This window comes from Argiope bruennichi, chromosome 2 (genome assembly GCF_947563725.1).
Source record: "Argiope bruennichi chromosome 2, qqArgBrue1.1, whole genome shotgun sequence".
Classification (NCBI taxonomy): domain Eukaryota; kingdom Metazoa; phylum Arthropoda; class Arachnida; order Araneae; family Araneidae; genus Argiope; species Argiope bruennichi.
This window is the reverse complement of record NC_079152.1, coordinates 49072323-49092700: the sequence shown is the minus strand read 5'-3', so window position 1 is coordinate 49092700 and position 20378 is coordinate 49072323. Positions and strand designations below refer to the sequence as shown.

The following is a 20378-nucleotide window of genomic DNA, read 5'->3' as shown; positions in this document are numbered from 1 at the left end:
AGGAAAAAGAACACAAAAACCGTAAAAGTTTTTGTGAATGAGTTCATTATAATGATCAAAATAGAAATTGAATCATATTACTTTAAATTAACTTTTCAATTACTTATCGAGCAGAGAACTCAATAATATTTTTAGTACAAAATTAAATTTTCTCTCGTATAAAATGTAGTTGGAAGCATCATCTTATGCAGGTAAGTTTGTTTTAACACTAGCTTACATAGCCTCCCCTCCTCATTTACAAGGCCTCTTCTCTTCTATTTTGTTCGAAGAATTGTTGCCAAGTTTCGGGCGGTGAAACTTTTAAAGAAGAAATCTTCTTGAACACATCTCGTACTTTTATGCTTAATTAATTCTCCTCCATCGAAGCCTTGACTCGGCCGTGTCAAGACGAAGCTTTTCTTCTCGACATTTTAATCAATAATTCAAAATTCCCCCGCTCCGAAAGGATAGAGATGAGGAGACTTTTAAACGACACCCCCCCCCCCCCCAATCGAGAAAGGTTGCGCTAATCTGTCGATGAAATTGAATGGCGGTTTAAGAGGCAGGGAATGACTGACTTTATTCATCATTTTAGTTCTCATGTTCTTTTCAGTCTGAGTGGGAAAGTTGAACATTTTAAAACCATCCTATTTCTGTGCGTAAACTTCGTCTCGAGGCTGCTTAAATTAGAAAGAGTAGAAGTATGGAACTTCATCTTGTGCGTCAATTTATCTGGATTTACTGAGAGAAGTATAAATTAATGAATTTGCGTCATGACTTATTTGTGTGTTTCATGTAATGCTGGATAACTGAATGAATGATACATGTTGTTTGATCATCCAATTGGTCTATATTTAATCCAATATCTTCATTCCATATAATTCCTCTGATATTAATCCTTAGACTCGACTGGCAACTTTGGGTTCCAATCGCGTTTAAAGCTTAAAAAGACATATAATTCAGTTTTTTTAATTAATTAATTTAATAAATTTTTTTTCTCGTATACGTAATATGGTGAAAGTATAGTAATCGTCAAGAAATTCGAAAGCGAGAATTTAACGATTCTCCACGTTTTAAATCTTCGTGAGTTCGGAAAACATATTTTTGAAAAATGTCCGTCTGTCTATCTGTTTGTTACAAAGATAACATAAAAACGCTTAGAGCAAGACGGTTGAAATTTTGAGTAGAATATGTTCAGATGAAGTCTGTCTGTCCTACTGTTCGAATATAATTTAACATCATAATTACAAATCGAAGAGAGCTTGATAGATAAAATTCGATACACATATTTAACATCTATAGTGTAGACGTCTGTCATTTTGAGCCAAATCCAATAAAGGGTTGATTATCTGTCGATCCTGTCCTTTGATCACCTGTCCTTTCAGAAACATGTAAACGTTGAAATTCAAAACTGCAGAAATTTAATGTATCAAATTTGACACGGCATTTTTGTGATTACAAGTGCAATTTTTTTTTTAAATGTTTGTTTCAATCGGTTGAGGAAAATGTGCCTAAAGCACAAATTCGATTTTTGGATACTATTAACGGCATGCTAGGAATTAATTGTCAAATAAGTCGCATAAGATTTCGCGATAAGTTCATTAAAAATGCTAAATTCACGCCAAAAGTTGGTATTTTGTAACCATTTTACGCCAATGCTATTCATGACGTTCTCTAGCACGGTAGGTCTATTAGAGAGTATGCGAGAAAGTTTTAGGAAGACTACTCCCGCTGGCGTATTTAAATAATATCGATAGACCTTTACTGAGATCGCAGTTACTAATCTTGGTCGCTAATAAAAATAATAGCACCGAGATCATGAATTAAAAAATGAAATTGATTTATTTTTTTCTAAATCATGCATGAAACCTAATATCACCGAAAAAGCGCCAGCCGATTGTTGTGGGTTTACAAACATTTTTTTTTTAATTACTCACTGGACTCTTTGAATCGTGTTTGCCTGATTCTGTTTTCGAAATGTTTTGTAGATAGTTGCAATTTAGTGCGTATATTTTGCAGTCAGCAATTTTGCTAATTGACCTATTTTAAATTGACATTCGTTTGATTGATTGAATATCAAGTAAAAGTTTGTATTGATTAAATTGAAATATTTTTTGTATTTTTCTTATGTATACCAACTTATTAAAATAACCGTGATCTTAAATTGAAAATTTATTATTTCTTAACAATATGGGTGGGGAATAATTAAAGTGTTAATTTTAGATTAATACTAAAACTGCCACCAGCGATAATATTGCCACATTGAAGAAAGACAGTCGAATCTCCATGGCCGAATGGTCATGGCACTGGTCTCATGATCAAGAGACCTGGGTTCGAATCTCGCTAGAGACAATGCGATTAATAGGCGATTAATAGTATATGTAAATATTTAAATACTGAATTCCTCGACTTTATGTTTTTCTTTACTTCATGTTCCAGAAGATACTGGACATTTCTTTAGTTTACCAGACAAGTGTTCTGGACTTTTCTTACTGTCTCCGGAAGAGTATTCTGGAACTTTCTCTGCTTGTATAAAAGCAGAAGATTTGTCAGTTACTGTATTCTCTTGGTTCTGAGTTCAGTTAATAAATCGGTTTAGCTCTATCTCTTGTGTGTATCATTGAATTCTATACCATAGTATCTACGTGACAATATGACTGCTTTCCAATGGGAACTCTAGTTTATTGGAGAAATGCCAATACATTTAGTGTTAAATACGAGCATGAATAATTGAATTACTTGTTTCGGGTATTATAATCCAAGAATTATATCTCTACTCGAGATATAATTCTTCTGTCCATAATTTAAACTTCCTACCTCTAAGAGATAATGTTGAGGCGATTTTTAAACGAATGCCTAATCGAAAAGTATCGATATAATGATGATTCAGAATGAAAAGATTGGTGGGCATTATTCATCATTTTCATTCTTATTTATGTTCTTTTCGGTCTACTTGAATTTCATTTAGAAACTCTATAGATTTAGAGAAAGGGAATATGGCGTTTCCCCTGATATTACTGCAATTGTAAACCTGTTTTAAATAATTGAACAAAGCACAATTAATCAATTTTCATCCTAAAGGGTCTGCTTTAATTCAGGCAAATGGAAATGGAATGGTTGATTAGGTTAAATTTTCCAGCTTCAGAAATGATTACTAAAAGATAGTAACTATTAATCTTATTTGGCTTGATAAATGCTCAGTTATTCTAACTTAAAACTTCTTGTAAGAGGGAAGATCAAATATACTTTTGTGACTTATCCTTTGCTACGTTGACGCAGTCTTATTATTTGAAGTAAAGCATCTTTAGATTGTGTTTTGTTGGATCTTGGAAGTTCATTTACTCTAGAGCAGAGCAATTGGAGGTCACGTGATCCTACAGAAATCTTTCTGTTGTGTCAAATCAAAGCATTCATGCACAGACTCTTATGCCTATAGACATTGGAAATGTGTTTAAACAGCAATTTATGCATTTATTTGTCCTTGAATTTTTGACGTGGTTTTATTCAGTCGCTTGGCCTCTTGTTGTGGTCAACGACTGTTACCATATAAACTGGACTATTCAATATTTAAATGCCAATAGTAGCGGTGGTTTAAAACTATTATAAAATATATGCTGGGCATAAACCACACAGAGATTGGCTTACAATGTCAGGTAGTCGTTTCCGAGAATCTTCAATGATAGTTACTTCCATCTTCTTTTTCTCCAAATGTAGCCCAGGGCCGCGGTGGCATAGTGGTAAGGTTTTGGCTTCGGAAACGTCGTGTAAGCCGGGCATGATGCACGTTAAATCCGTCCTCTTGCTGATGTAGTACGGAAGTTTGGAGAAGAATTATTTGCGAGATTTACACGTCCAATTTATGATTTTTCTCATTTGATATGAAAATTATTCGTAACAGCTTGTGATGACAGAATATTGGCACCATGTTGATGTCACCTGGAAAATAACAATTGACTTGCCAACGGCACCATGTTCATGTCATCAAAGTTTTAATAATTGTCATCATGTGATAAATTTTTCACATTCCAATTTATATAACTGTGTTCATAAATTGAAAATGGAAATAGCTTCTTGCATAATGAGTGATTGAAAATGAAGCATGTTAGCTTCTGTGAAATTTGTTGGTGCAATGATGCAGGCGCCTAAAATATTAAAATGGCACAATTTATTAAATGTATCTTGTTTGAAATGTCTTTTATTTTATTATTTCTTCAAATTTATTTGCCTCTGAAAACTGATGATGGGGGGCTGACTTTTAAACAATCTTTGAAAGTATACGCTATTTTGTCGATGGTGTTTGAAGGACATTTTAAGTGTGTGTGTGCGCCAAGCTATGCCAAACTCGTGTTAACTTAAAATTCAATATATATATATATATATATATATATATATATATATATATATATATATATATATAAACATTAAAAACAGTAAGGGGATGAAAAGTTAAAAGAACAAAGTGAAAATAGAAATCAAATATTACGAATGAAATTGATGTCAAGTAAAAATGAAAACAAATTAACATGGTAAGGTTCGTCAATTATATCTTTCAAATTTGGATAATCTCTTCCGAAATATTTTATTCTTTAGAAAATGGTACTTACGGCATTCACATATGATATGCCGAAAAGAAATTATGGTGCTGCATCTGGAACAAATTGGAGTTGTATTTGAATGAAGTAAATCCTTGCGAGTGAAATAAGTATAAATTATGCGAAGTCTTGTTAACTTAATACTCAATCTGCGGCTGAGAGAGTCAACCTTGAAACCAGAAATAGACGGCTGGATGGAATGCAATTTATTATCAAGTTGCATAAGAAATTTCATAATTTGGATGTCAGCTTCGAACAAGAGCCCTTTAGATTTGAGAAAAGTGAATCGGTTTCTTCTTTGATGTTCGCTTTCCCATGAAAATGCCCGTAATATTGATTAAAGCGATGTATGAATGAATTAATTACCAAGTCATTCAAACGTCTGACATATTTTGAATGAATGGATGCGTCATGAGTGGTTGATTGTGTTTGTTGTAATTCATTTCCGTGTTTCTTAATATATTTTCTGTTTCACGAAATATTAATTAAAAGCTAAAATTGCTTAACTAGTTTGATTTGTTGAATCACTTTTATTCTTATTTTTAAGTCATTGCAATGTGGAGGGCAGTTTTACTTTCGGATCGATTATTTCATTAGTAACTCGTCTGTCGTTGAATCAGTGACCCAGTGAATGGAAATAGTTTAAGGCTGTATGGACATTTATAGGTCTATCCAAGTTCTCTCATGAATTGTATCAACGTTGCAATCAAAACTTTCAAAAGAAAAACATTCTTCTCCTATTCCGATATTACAAAATAGAACAAATTATTATTATTATATTGCATTTTTCTTGAAAATGGAACAAATTATTCTACTATATTCTTCTTGAAATATGGAACAAATTATTCTACTACATTTTGCTTGAAAAATGGAGCAAATTATTCTATTACATTCTTCTTGAAAAATGGAACAAATTCTATTCCATTCTTCTTAAAAAATGAAAAAAAAAAAAAAAAAAAAAAAAAATTATTTTACTACTGATCACTTTATGTGACCAGCTGAATCCTCGGAATATTGATTTGATTTGATTTGAATTAAATTAAATTTACAGAAACAATAAACGAAACTTTTCTTCCTTAAATTTTAACAATGACAGAAACCAGGCGGTTTATTATTTGGTGAAGCACTGAAACGGTTTCTATTTCATCTTAACAATAAAATGTTAAAAATAATAGAAAAATAAATTGTCAAAAATCAAAAAAAGAAATATGCTATAAAATGGTGTCATTAAAACGCTATTCCTGAATTAAAATTTTTAGGATAAAAATTATTTTTATGCAATGACAATTTTGAAAGCTGTCGCGGAATTTTTTAAATTTTAACTAATATAACGATTTTTTTTTCTAATTAAAATTTCAAGAAAATAAAATTTTTTCATATTCACATTTTCCACCTTTAAGTTTATTTATCTCAAATTTAGTAGCTATAGGCTAAACGCCTGCGTGCGCTAACATTTACTTATATGCACGAACACACACATTATCCTTAATGATTTGTACAATTAATAATTTTTTCTCTTACAGAATATGAATATAACTAACTATAGCGAATGCCTTTTATTTATTTTTTTTATTACATTGTGTCATTTAATGGCGAACTGCATTTTTCAAATATTATGTTTTTCGATCTTTTGTAGTACCGGAATTTTTCTTTACGTAGAAAATATGTTGAATTTAATCATTTTTCTCAAAACATAATTAGAAGTTTAACTGAAAATGTGTTTTATTTTATTATTTTATTTTTTTCTTTCAATGGCATTGAAGATTATGCCAAATGTTATGCGTGAAAAATACTTTGTGCTGTTTATGGTGTTTTTTCACTCATATTTTATTCGTTGCTATTATTAATACCCTATGATCTTCTCTTAAAAAGTTAACGTTTTTTATATGTAATATTTCTCATTTTTAGCGTGTTTTTATCTCTAAAAAGTGTTTATGAATTTAGTAGTGTCTACTGACAAAAGGAGAAAAAATATCAAAATTTGTTGAAAAAAATCACGAAATTTATTTATGTCGCAAAACTTTCAGTTCCAAAATATTTTCAAGAATTTTGAAATTTTGCTTTAAAATTTTTTTAATATAATTTTTTTGTTTTAATTGTATTTATTTTATTTTTAAATAATTTCAAATAAGTTATTAATATAATCATGTATTCATTCTTTCAAAAATCTAAATGTAATTCGAATCTAAAATGTAACTGAAATTTGGATTTTTTTTTTTTTTTTTTTTCTTTTGGCATATTATGTCTGAAACAGACTTTGTGCTATATATAGTGTTCCTTTAAAATTAATGCGCCATTTAAGTTTTTATAAATTTTTTACTATTGGTACCTCGTTAACACTTAGTTTAATTTGAGGCATAACTTTCAGTGAAATTCTTTTAATTTATGCTGAAAGCAGCAAGATTAAAATAACAGTATTATAAAATTTCATTTATAATTGTTTCCCCTTGAAAGATAAACGAAAAATCAGTGGAAAACCATTTAATGATTTTTTTTAAATACGTTAACATTCCAAGATTTAAAGTATATAGGAAACAACAAAAATAAGTATATAAAAATTACTTTCGATTTCTTTGCATTATCTTGAAATAAATCAAAAGAAAAAAAAAGACTTTTAAAATGACTTCAAAATTTAGCTAATGGATGGTATAAACCTATTTAAAACTATTAAATAGCGTGATCATTTAGACACCTCCCCCCCCAAACAACAACATTAGAATGCAATTGGTCAAGGTAGTGAAATGTTAATCGTCCTGAAATTAGGCATTTATAGATTGAGAAAATTTAGTCATCAGTGCGCGCCTCCAAATTTTAGAATTATGTTTAGAAAAATAGCTTGAATCCCATGGGCTAATTTCTTGAATTACAAACGCCCAGTTATTATGATCATCGTAAATTTGTCAAATTTAAAATGTAATGGAGAATTATGTATTTCTCTTTCTAGCATTTGTGGAATTATATTGATAACTTTTTCTATTTATCACTGATTTTTTTCGATAAATTTATTGGATTCGAAAGATTAATTATTGAGAAGGAAAGTTATGGAGAACTTGAGGCTTTTTGAATTTGTCAATTATTTTTCTTAGATCATAGCAAACGCCAAAATTATTTGTTGATTACTAAGCCCTGATAATATGATTTGCTTAAATTTGCGAAATTTAAAATGTAATGGGGACTTATGTATAATTATATGTAGTCTTTCGACCATTTATAGATTTATATTGTTGACCTTCTCTAAATTTCATTGATTTTATAAATTTCTTACGTTTGAAGGTAAAAACGATTAAAAATTTAAGACTTGTGGATTTTTTTGAATTCACCATTATTTTTGTTGGAACTTTGTAAATAATGGAATTATTACAATGAGAAGTAGCAAATTTTTTTGTAAAATTTAGCAAAAATTTCTTAATATTATTAAATTTAAATTTTTAAAAACTATTTTTCTTAGAACTTAGTAAACACCAAAAGTTTTTTGTTACTTTGCATTGTAATATATCTATGATTCTCCTATAATTTTTTTTATGTATATGATTTCATATCTTTTGCATGTATTTGTCAACTAATAATGCTTTTTTTCTTCTTCAGGATGGCCGATTGCAGAGCGGGGACCACATCCTGCAGATCGGCGAGGTGAACCTGCGCGGCATGGGCTCAGAGCAGGTGGCCATGGTCCTCCGTCAGTCGGGTTCCCACGTGCGCCTCATAGTGGCCAGGCCCGTCGACCCGGCCTCGTGCGCCTCCTTGCGCAGCCACGCGCCTCTCGTGCCCACCCGCATCCTGGCCGACCCTGAGGAGGTGGAGAAACACCTGGCCATGTTCAACCTGTCCGAGCCCACCCCCTACAAGGGACCCCCGAGCGGGGACGCCACCTTCGCCTACAGCAGGGAGTTGGAGTATGCCGAAGTGAGTACGAGTTTCCCTTCTCTCCAAAGGCAGCTCCGGTCGATATTTATGCGCGGTACGTGTTGGCGGAGGCAAGTTTTGGCAAGCTCCCTCAAAGTTTCGAGGTCGCCCCGCAGTCTGTGAAAATCGCAGAGCCGTTGTTTCTTGTTTGTTTCATTCAAGTTTCCTTCGACTAAGTTTTTTACTTTTTCGTTACGAATTGCAGAGGAAGTATTGTAAGGTCCAAAATAACCGAACTCGGGATTTGGACGAATCTCCACTTTTTAGACCTTCTTGAGTTCAAAAAACTCATTTTTTGGCATCGTGTCTAAGATAACTCAGTAGTCGCTTTGAACGAGACGAGTGAAACTTGATATATGGTCTTTATAATAAATCTGTAGATCTCTAACAACCTTTGGGCAAATTCCATTTGGAGGAAGTCTGTCTGCCCGACTGTTCGAATAAAAATTAACGAGGTAATTACAAAACGACCAAATCTAAATGGCTAATATTCGGTACACAAATTTAACATCTGCAGTGTTGACACCTACCAAGTATACCATACAAAAAAAGGGGAGGGGGAGATTGGCCGTTTATCGGTCTGTACTTTCACAAGGATGTAAACGCGATCATTCAAAGATGCATTGGTTTAAATATATCTAGTTTGATATGTGATTTTATGACAACGATTTTTGTTCTATGCCAAATTTTGGCCTTAAATGCGTTTAAATCACAAATTAGATTTTCGAATCCTGTTAATCTCATAAGAGGAATTAATCAAAAAAAAAAAAAACTCGTCAAGGATCTTGCGACAGATGCAGTAAAGTATGCTAGATTCACACCATTATATTTCGTAATATTTCGTAATTATTGAACGCTATTGCCATACAAGATGTTCTCTACCTTAGCTCATGGTGTATAATTTTCCATCTGGGGTGGAATATTATACTTTTATTAGATAATATGCTAGAAAGCTTTGGGGCAATAATTCCCGCTGGCTTCCCCTCAGTTCTTCTGACCTTTGAGCCTTTACAACTAACCAAACAACCTACGAAACAGCTCTATCACATTTAAAATTCAAATAACAGAAATAGATAATAAACTAACTTTAATACCGCCATCTTTCATGCTATGCCTAAATAGTTGTCAGCTATGAACTCCCTTAATAAGGAATATACTTACTATTTTTAGATTTGATGAGATGTGTGAATTCTTCATTGCATGAATGAATTTACGCTTCTTCACAAGAAACGTGATTTAGTTTGCAAAATATCATTTTAACTTAAAACGTATGGCTTTTATTTGCCTAAAATCTGTTTTGACTAAATTTCTTTTTATTTATTAGAAGTTTCATGTTATTCTTAATTTTCAGATTATATAATACTGACCAGAATATTTCTAATGAAGCTTTAAAATAAATCTGAATTCAGAACTTTGAATGACATTCTTTAGTTTGGCTTAGGTCATTCTATGATGACGTAAAATTGATCATGTCTTATTATTAGAAAACAGAAAGAATTCGTCAAGGGTTAGAATGATCAGTAGTTGGCACTTAGTTAAATTCCGGTTAAACTTTTTTTTATTATTTTGAAGCAATTACAATTTCTGAAGATGTAGTTGATTGAAAATGGAGCTAGTAAATTTTATGTATTTACTTTAGAGAAAATCGTAAAAAAGATAAGAAAAAAAATTAATATGATTCATGTGAATGATTCCCATAAGAATAACGGCGATGTCAGCCTTTTCAGACTTGAGTAAATAGATGTGTAAAGTACCCACTCCCCCCTGAAGAAGCCTATTTAATCGCTGCAATCACAGACAACTCCAAATATTGCAGAGCTTATTTAAAACCTCATTCTTGAATCCGCAATTATAGTTTAATGACGCAAGTTAATAATATCAAAAAAAGTAAATGCCTTATTCTGTTATGCCCTGTTCAAAATTCCTAAATATGAAATTATTATGTGTGTAAACAATTAATAAATTTGATAGAAGTTTAATCTTAATAATATTGATGGGATTTAATTTGTGTATTAAAACATTCTTTGGTGATAAAGTCTTTGTCAACTTTCCACCTCTTGTGAGTTTCAAATATATCTAACTATAATTTTGAGGAGAAATTTTATTCATATGTAATCTGTCCGTATCATAAGCAATGCATGCAAATTATATATTTTCACTGTTGTAGCCGGGAGGGATTCTAGTTTCAGTATGTTTTCAATTTGAAAGCGGAATTCATTAAAATAACGATTCTGAATATCACAAATTTTCGATACGTGATATTTCTGGGAAGATAATCAGTTTGTTGTTACGGGAGATTATTTACAAATGTATGTTTGAATATTTGCCTGAAGTTATCGAAGTCTCATTATCATTTCTCTCATGTTTTATTGAGTTTACCCTATTACCTTCCTTAACAGATTTAAATGCACTTTCTTTCCAAATATTTCCGTACTAAGAAATCTGTTGTTTTCAATAAATGATCTGTGTTATGAAAGGAAATAAAAAAAAAAAAAACTGTAGACAAAAAAAGAACCAAAGCAATATTCATAAAACCATACTATATAGTAAATCTTTTTAGAGTCAAAAACTTAAGAACGTTGTACTTCGCTTATTTTATAAAAGGAAATGAGTTTCTTAGATGATCCATAGTTCTATAACATTCGTCTTGAATCTATTTTGAGAATAATGACTTTAAAAAAAAAGCTAAATCCTTTCAAAGGAAAAATGGTGGATTGAAAGATGACATTAATTATATCTTTAAAATAGATCTTTTATTACTGTGAAATTTTTAAAATAAACGTTTTTTGTGAGGGCTTTTTTTCTCACGTCATATTGAATATATATTTTATTTGGTTCGTTATAAAGCTTTGTTTCGGGCGTTTTGCTTAGACAATACATTAAAACTATCCTATGCTATATATAAAATCGCAGTGACATCATTTAAAATTAATGTAAAATTACATTTAATCTTAAAACATTTTGATAACTAAACTAAACATTTAACTAAAACATTTTGATTATTATAGTAGATGATTTCAAGACCATGTGTTGTCTGGTCATTATATATTTTTAAATACCAGCATTTCTTTCATTCTTTATTACGATGAATCAAAAATAAAATGAGTAAGAAAGACTTTTAAAACGTTTTTTCGTTGATATGTTTTTAGAAGTTTTATTGAATTAGGACCGAGGAAATCATGCCTATTTTGAAGGAAATGGATGACGTGTATTTTTTTTTTATTAATTGCCCATTAAAATATATCATGTTGGGAAAGTTAATATTTTGCTTTTAAAAAAATGTCTATATTGTTTAGATTTGGAAATACATGGAAAAAGGTGTATTTTCTTTCAAAGATTTAAAAAATTTCAAGCTGTTTCTCTGTCTCCCCCCCCCTCATTCTGTTCATTTTCCTCTTGCGCAAGTCATATTTCATTTCAAAACACTTATAAAAATTATTTTAAATATTGTTCACACAAAGTTATTCTATTTGATCCCTATTCGTTTAAGTAGCAATGAGCGTCAACGAAAGGGCTATTTGTAAAGTGCACGATTATATGCAATGAAAAGAAATGGAGATATACTTCGTTTTTGTTATTAAGGTCAACTCTCTGGCAAAGCCGACTTGAATTTTTTTTTCTTGTTTATTAACGTTATAGACTTTAAATATACTAGTTTTAGTTGATTCAATGGACTCGCTAATGACTAGTGTAATAGTAAAGTTAGACACCTTTCTATTACTGCACATTTTGATGTATTTGTAGATATTTCTTTGTAGATATATTCTAACATGCATCACCTACTCTTCTTTGAACTTTCTTTACATTTCTTTATTTTTACATTACTTTTAGCGATATTATATTTAAATTAAAAAATTATGTATTAAAACAGCATTTTTTCTAAAAAGGTAATCGAGTTGGTCTAACTGGGATTAAACACAGAAGAGTTTTTCAGCAGGAGCAAAATCCAAATCTTAACGTTTACTGCAACTGTCCATGCTGACGATAGCTGTTACATTTAGGTCACTGCGAACAAGGGGCGTAATGCTTTCTTTTCTTTTCTATTTAGCACTTGAAAGGATAACTTTTTTTTTTTTTTCATTTATTGTGTATGTTAGGTAGACTGCTGCAATTGGCGTTCTTGTCTGTTTGATTTATGGGAAGGCAGGGTTAATTTTTGATGGAACATGGGTAACATTTTATGTCGGTCTTCTTTTTGTATTTTATTTTTTCCTTCCTTCTTTATACGTGTTCTCGCCACGCCGTATCCATCTTCTTTTCCGAGCCATTGTTCTTTCTGGTCGAATCAGGAGATTATTTTGTGGAAACTTTCAGCGTTATTATCCACTCTCATCTTCGCTTGAAAACGTAATAAATCTGTCTAAGTGGTGTAGCATTTATGTGAGAGTAAGATTTAATTTTTTTCAGCACAGTCTTGTGATGATTATTATTACTATTAATTTTGCCTTAACTAAAAAAAAAAAGTATGCAAATTTTTTTTTTCTTTGTAATTTGCATTGAAAACTATTGGAATATTTGCTAATTTTTTTTCTAGCACAAATAATTTTCATCTGCAACATTATAATCTTACTTTGATACAGAAAGACAACTTATCTAACTTTGCTCTCTTTTTTATATTTATGCTCGGAAGTTATCCTGGTTTTAAGTGCATTATGCTCCATAAATTTCTCTTTAGCAGATTTTAATGATTTTACTCTTTGTATGTTTTCAAGTACTAATCTCTGTACAAGTCAGAAAATAGTGAGAATTTTAATAGAAGATATTCATTTACTTTTTATTCGTATTATGGAATTTAAGTGTTCAATTGTAGAAGTTAATTCTATGAGGAATCTTTTGATATAAATAGTGTATTGATACACTTTTTCATTTATTTATTAGTTCTCCATTTATTTACTTGTAGCAGAATGCTTGTTGCTGCTAGGTCTTTTTTAGCATCAAAATATCGCGAAAGACTGGAAACATAAAAAAATGCTTTCTAAAAACGTATTTATAAATGTTTCTGTAGCACATTTATGTTAAGTATCCGCCTAGGTTCGGAAGCGAATTTTTGAAAAATGATACATAAACATTTTTTAATGTACCAGATAGCTATAACATACTTGAAAGGTCACTATTAGAAAAAAAAAATCACTCATTGCCTTTAGTTAGTAAAAAAAAAATTGCTTATTTAACGAAAATTTAGTAAAATTTTCAATAGTAGGAAAAACAAAGTAAATTAAAAAAATAATTGAAATATTTAATTTTTATTTCATCTATATATAACTCAAACTACATCAAATGTAACAGCTCGCATGATAAAAATTATTTTAATAAATAAAAATTTTATGAGCATTTGAAGTTGCCGTTAATGATTTTTTTTTGTCAAAATTTGTCTCTGTTTTAAACTTAAAGTGTCTGTAAAACATGTCTAAATAAAGCTATTTTAAAATCCGCGGTCCATCCCGCAAAGTTTTTGGATACATGCAAACCAAATTTCATGAAATTTTATAGAATTGTTTTAAGATTTTCTGTTTTCCGTGAATAAATCATATCACTATAAAATATTCATTCTTCAAAAAATGTACTTGTAATTGTATCTATTATACTTGTAAATTAGTTCATCCAAATATGTTAGAAACAAAGACTGCAAAGTCTTAAATTTATCAAAATGAATATATCGTATGGGATTTTAAGACTACATTTCTGCGTCAATTTTTTTTGTTTCAATCGGTTGAGAAATAACGTTTCTAAAAGTCGAATTCGATTTTTGGATATTTTTAATCAGATAAATTAAGTAAAAATGCTTTTAATCAGATAAATGTTTTTAGATAAATTCAGTAAAAATGCTAAATTTACGCCAACGGGTTATATTTCGTAACTTTTGTACATCAATGCACGGCATGCAATGCTTTTCTGGGATAATGCTTTTATTTGAGTACATGCAAGAATGCTTTCGGGAGACAATTCCTTCTGGTTTATTTGCATTTAAAAATAAGTGGGGAATTTTCCGAAAGTATAAACTATTAATATTTTTCAATCTTAATGACTTATAATATTTTTAGATAAAATTTAACTGCACATAAATTTTGTGCAGCGAAAGAATTATTATGAAATGCAAGTTTTAATTATTTTTTTAATCTTAACTCCATTTGTTTGTGTTTAAACTAATAGATAAAGTTTTTTGTTTAAATAATTAAAAGCAGTATGTTGCAGTATGTAAAAGCAATAAAACTTCATTGTTTTTGTGCATTTTAAGTATGCTTTCTTTTTGTGGGAAAGCTTTTAGAAATATGATTGAATACATAAAGAAATGTTCATTTGTTAGAGAAAATACATTAATTTTTTCTGTGAGGTTTGTTGCGTTTTCCCGTTTTCTGCGAATCCATAATCTCCTTTGTTGTTTGGATTGGCATGCAATGCGTCGATAAGTCTTAATGACTCGAGGCGAATATTAGTCTGATGTGTTTTCTCTTCTGAGCTGGAAAAAGAGAAATTGCATCGATTTATAGCTTTATTTTTTTCTCCAGGAACCTATTTACTGTGCGCTAGGATGTTGAAGAAAATGGATTACTATTTTCCGAATGTTTTGGAAATCGCTTCGCCCCTAACCCTCCTTCTTTACATGTTACAGCATGGCTGATGTTGCATGTATTAAGACCTGAAGAATGTTCTTCTAAAATATATGGCAATTTTTAATCATTACGGAATTAAAAGCCTATTATATAAAGATTCAGAGTGACATTTTTATCACTAAGGGCTATGGTTTAAATAAAATTCAAAATCAAATTATTATTATGTCATTTCTTGAAGAAAAGTCAAAAGTCAATGCAATATGTAGCGTTAAAACAAACATAATATATAACTTTACTGGTGATAAGTCTATTTGCACATGATATCTCAGTGGTTCTCAAACTTTTTACCATTTTTTGTGCTGTTTCTGAATCAAGAATTCTGAAAGCAAATTTTCTGCGAAATAGACAATGATTTGTGTTTTTATTTCTTAAAAATAAATGGAATGTAATTTAAGTCTAATAAAAATCTAATGAACTATGATAAATATAATATTCAGTGGAATTGATGAGCCTGTTAATCACTACACATACTCTGAAGTCGAGGTATTAAACAAGATAGTATTGTTCTCTTGCTTTTTTTCGCATTGAGTTTCTTTCGATACTGTGATATTTTGCGAATAATCGTCCAGTGGGTAAGTGGAACAAAAAGCGTAAGTTCGATAATGACTAAAACCGCTTTATTCTACAAGGAAATATGAAATACCGATGCAAAACATAAATGAACACAAAGATAGTATTTGTAGAAATTAATAAACATGCGAAAGGGAAATCATAACTTATCGGATGAATAATAACGCTGAGAGTACAGCTATAGAGCTAGCTGCACGATTAACGATTCAAACCAAGATATGACGCTTGTATATGCTCTTCCGTAGCAAGGAATACATTTTTCTGGAAGGATCATGGAATATCAGTTCATGACAGAGATATTGCCATAATTCTTGTATTTTCGGGAAACTTCATGACTATTGCCAAATTTGTCTCTAAGGTAATGGATCATTGATGTGACTTACACTAAGAATATTTGTAAATCTCTCTTCCTTACTTTGAGACTACCTGCGCAAGGGAAACTATATTACATTTTCATAATGAGATCGTAATAGTAGTTGATAGTACTACTTTACACAATAAGGAAGTAGCAAATGGAATTAAAATTCTTCAAGCGTTTACATTATTGAAAGTTATCTAATATCTTGCTACGTCCTTGTGAAGCTCATTGAACTAGCATATTTCAATCGCATGATGAAGGGGTACTTCATCTCTTGGCCAAAACTATCTAGAAGAACTTTGGAAAATGCTTGGAATATGTCTCATTTAACTCGATTACAGTAGGTTTCTCCACAATGACTTTGTTCGATTATATTCTTTCCTGAATAAAACAAAAGCACTTTTTTATAAAGCCGAAAAATGTATTGTAAAATTTCAACTATCAATTCGGATGCAGCAAGCTATTCAAAATAAGGGCAGACATTTTTTTTTTTTTTTCCCTTCTTTCGAATAATGCTTTTTAAGAGCTGATGATGATTCGACGACCTGAGTATCGATTTATATTCTTTAAAGATACGATGCTTTAACACTCTGGACAGTGTTTAAGGTTTATAGTGCATTAATTTGTCTGTTTATCTGACAGTAGATTCATATGAGGACTTTCGTATCATATACTTTTCTTTTGCTTCAAACCTGTTTGTAACGTTTCATTTTATTAAAATTTTGGAGCTAATTGAAGAAAAATGTTTAATGTTAGAAGTTATATTTATTAAAGTAGAATTCAGCATTGCAATCGAAAGCGTTGCAATCTTTTCTTTGTGCTGTTAAACAAATTTAATCGAAGTCCTGTCATAATTTAGCCTTCTTATTCTGTTAGATATGGACATGAATTTCTAGACATTTATTTACTAGCCTATGCGAAATCTAACACTATGTCATGTTCAGCGCTATTAAAGAATTCTGCACAAAGTTATTGTGTGAACGTATAAACCTTTATAGACTTCTAGCTTTGACATTACTCGACATTTCTACTCTTGGCTTTAGCATTGTCATTTATATTGCTTTTGGAAGTTCTCAAAAACTGCCATTTTACAATATTGATAATTAATTATTAAATATTATTGAATCCCGAAGTTATTAGAAGATATCTGTTTATAGATTTTACAGAGAATATTTAGTTAGTTTAATACCCTCTGAGTACAAAAAAGTGAATGATTAGAAATTCAGGTTATTTCTTTTAAAATATTATCGATTCTGCAAGTAATCGGTGATGTCAGGTACATCGTATCATCAAATTTATTCTGACACAAAATTTAACTAATTCATTCACATTTTGCTATTACCGTAATCATATTATTTGAATATTAACAAATTTGAACTAGGGCATTAAAAGGTAATTATATTTAAGTTAAATCAATAAGCAATCTTATAATGCAATTTTACAAACATTACAGTAAATTGAATTTTATTTCAAATCAGAATTTAACTTCTCTTTTTAGTCGATCTTACTTTGAACTCGATATTTTATATTCAGTTACCTTCTTATATTGCGCAAAATTCTTGTTTGAATTGATATAGGAACTGTGTGTAACCATTATAATCTATTATTTCCCATTTGTTCGTATTTTCTTGTCAATCGATTATTGCGCTAAGTTGTCAGTTTTGCGATAGTAGTAGTTTAAATAATGTATCACGCAAATATGGTAGTTTGTTGTTTATCCAATACTCTCTATTTTAATGCGGCATAAAAGCCATTTTTCATTCATCCGACATCTAACCACCATCTTTCTTAAGTAAATGTCATCTCGCGTTTCTAGATGACTTGCAAGGCTCTTAATTCACCTTCACTATTCATTTTCTTCTCCTCTGTTGCCCTTGGCGTGACAGTCCGCCACGATGCATATACTCCTTCTGATCATATTTTCTCCCATCCTTTGACGGATGGTGGGGACCATTTCGTGACCGGACCGTCGCTCCCACTGGCGCAGGCGGAGAATTATCCTTATTCTTGACAAACACACGATTCTGCCTGCCCCTTGCGTGTCATGTTGTGTTGTTGGCGCAAGATCATTTTTCAGCTTCCTAGGGGTGATCTACTTCTTCAGGTTCACTGACAGCGTGTTCCACCAGGAACGAATGAGTGTACGCCTCTACTTTTTCGGCTGGTACGCCTCTACTTTTCGGTTCGACGTCTCGTCTGCAGATGCAATTCTATTTACCCACACCCTCCTCGAGCTTCCCATGTTTGCTCATTTATCCATACCTGCCTGTCCGCGGTGGCTTTGTATTTAAATCTTTATTTTGAGGAAGGAGAATCGAATAATCCAATTCCAATTCCTTTAAGACACGAGTCTGGTGCGTGTTATACGTTCTACTGCTGTTGGGTTGTCAATATTGAAATAAAATACAGCAATTGATATGTCTTCATTTTTTGACCATTGTTAAGAGGACAGGGGACTGTATTAGACACTGTTGGGAATTATTCAGTTAGGGTTAGGAAATTTTTTATGCTTATATATTAAAATATAAATATGTGAAATTTCTTAAAAAAACTTTTTAAAAACAAAATCTATTATTTTTAAAAATTTTTAAGAGATATATAATTTTTAAAACTATCAAAACATCTCAGGCGTCTTAATTTTTAATTTTTTACTTATTAACCACTGTAAATTTATTTGGAACAAAATTTCGTATAATTTTGTAATTCCGATTAAATGCTGATTTTTTTTTTAGAAACACTTTATGCACACTTACTGAATTTTCATAGATATTTTGTTTTTCTGAACTAAAAAAAAAACATCTCGAAACATGAAATGGATATTATATTTTCTTTTAATGTTTGACCAAAACCTTCATTATTAATTGTATATAATTTCTTCAAAAAATAAGGAACCTGGAACATTTCAAACATATTCAAAACTAATTACAATATCACTTTGAGAAAAATCATTAAGATGTACTTTTTTTCTCCTTTTTAACCTTCAAATATTTATTTTATTGAACAAAACATTTAATGACACTATTTTAGTTGAATATAAACATATATTTTGGTGATGAAACGATAAAAATAAAATTGCACATTTTCGTCCATTTTTTTTATTTATTATTATTATTATTATTATTTTAAAATCCACTGTTCCCTTAAAGATGAAATCTTTCATCAAAAGCCCAGATGTAGGCCCGAAAGCTGTCTGATCAGTCATTCAAAACTTCTGAAAAGCATTAAAAAAAAAACTATATTTAAAGATGTGTGGTGGAACGAAGAAGCAAAAATAAACTCATGCGCAACTTAGAACATTTTATTATTGTGCTTAGAATTTGTGTGGCAACTCAACTCTGCTTTGTTGACTTACTTCTGTTCGAGAGATTTGATATACGCATTATGGTTACTTCTGTTAATTTTCGATCGTTATATTTATTGCCATGTAAATATTAAATGTTTATGCCATCTTACTTTTGATTTACTCATTTAAATAAGAACACGTTTAATGTTAGACGGCTCGACTTTTTCAGTTTCGCTTTAGTCATTACAGATGTACGGTGCTTTTCCACTCTAGAAATTTTGTGATAGTGTACCGTTTTATTTTGATATCGCGGATAAAAAAAAAATCAGAATCCAGACATTTCATGATATTTTCCATTTTAGTATTAATTTGTATTTTTGATTCTTGATATTCGAGTTGCACTGTTTAATAATGTTCCATGTCATTTAAGTTTCATCTTGTTTAATTGATATTATCACGGCGCATCCTAAAACAAGTATTTAATTGAACACAAATTATCGCGCATATTGCGTCTTAATGCACGCAAATTAAAAACACACAAAAGTGAACGTATATCAAGCATTAACTCGTTTTAACATCATTTGCAAAAAAGGAATGGGACATATGCTGCTATTTATAATATATAAGCAATATACATGAATGATATAGTATAATAGAAAGAATTGCATAGATTAAATACCCAAAAGCGTGCCTGACTATATGTTTGTCTTCATGCTTATTTATATTTTAAATGAAATTACCGAATTTTGTAATCACTTTTTTAAAATTCTTTTTCTTATTCGTCTGTTGTTTTCCTAAAGGTAATTTAATAATTCTTAACTTTCAGTATTCTGAGAACGTATTTATTTTTCGTATGAGTTTTATCGAGCAAACCACGATAATGATACTTTTATTCTCATACATAAACGCATGGGTTCTGTGCACAGGCGCACACATTGTTAGTTTCAGCTTCTGTTTCTTTAAAAATGGATTTTATTTCCTCCTCTTCTTGTTTTATGATTTTTTTTTTTTTGGTGAAATGGCGGGGTGGGGAGGGGGAGGGATATATAACAATGTTGAGTGACTTCCTTTTTAAAAATAAC

General features: G+C 30.6%; 1 protein-coding gene across 5 annotated transcripts in view; it reads left to right on the top strand.

The window, feature by feature from the left end:
* The window catches only part of LOC129956829 (inaD-like protein), a 924555-nt gene that overhangs the window by 309021 nt on the left and 595156 nt on the right, over positions 1-20378 (top strand). For all 5 annotated transcript variants that reach the window (XM_056068787.1, XM_056068794.1, XM_056068783.1 and 2 more), the window contains one exon: positions 8157-8474. In XM_056068787.1, coding sequence (XP_055924762.1) covers positions 8157-8474 — 318 coding nt within the window. The remainder of the gene's footprint in view (positions 1-8156; positions 8475-20378) is intronic.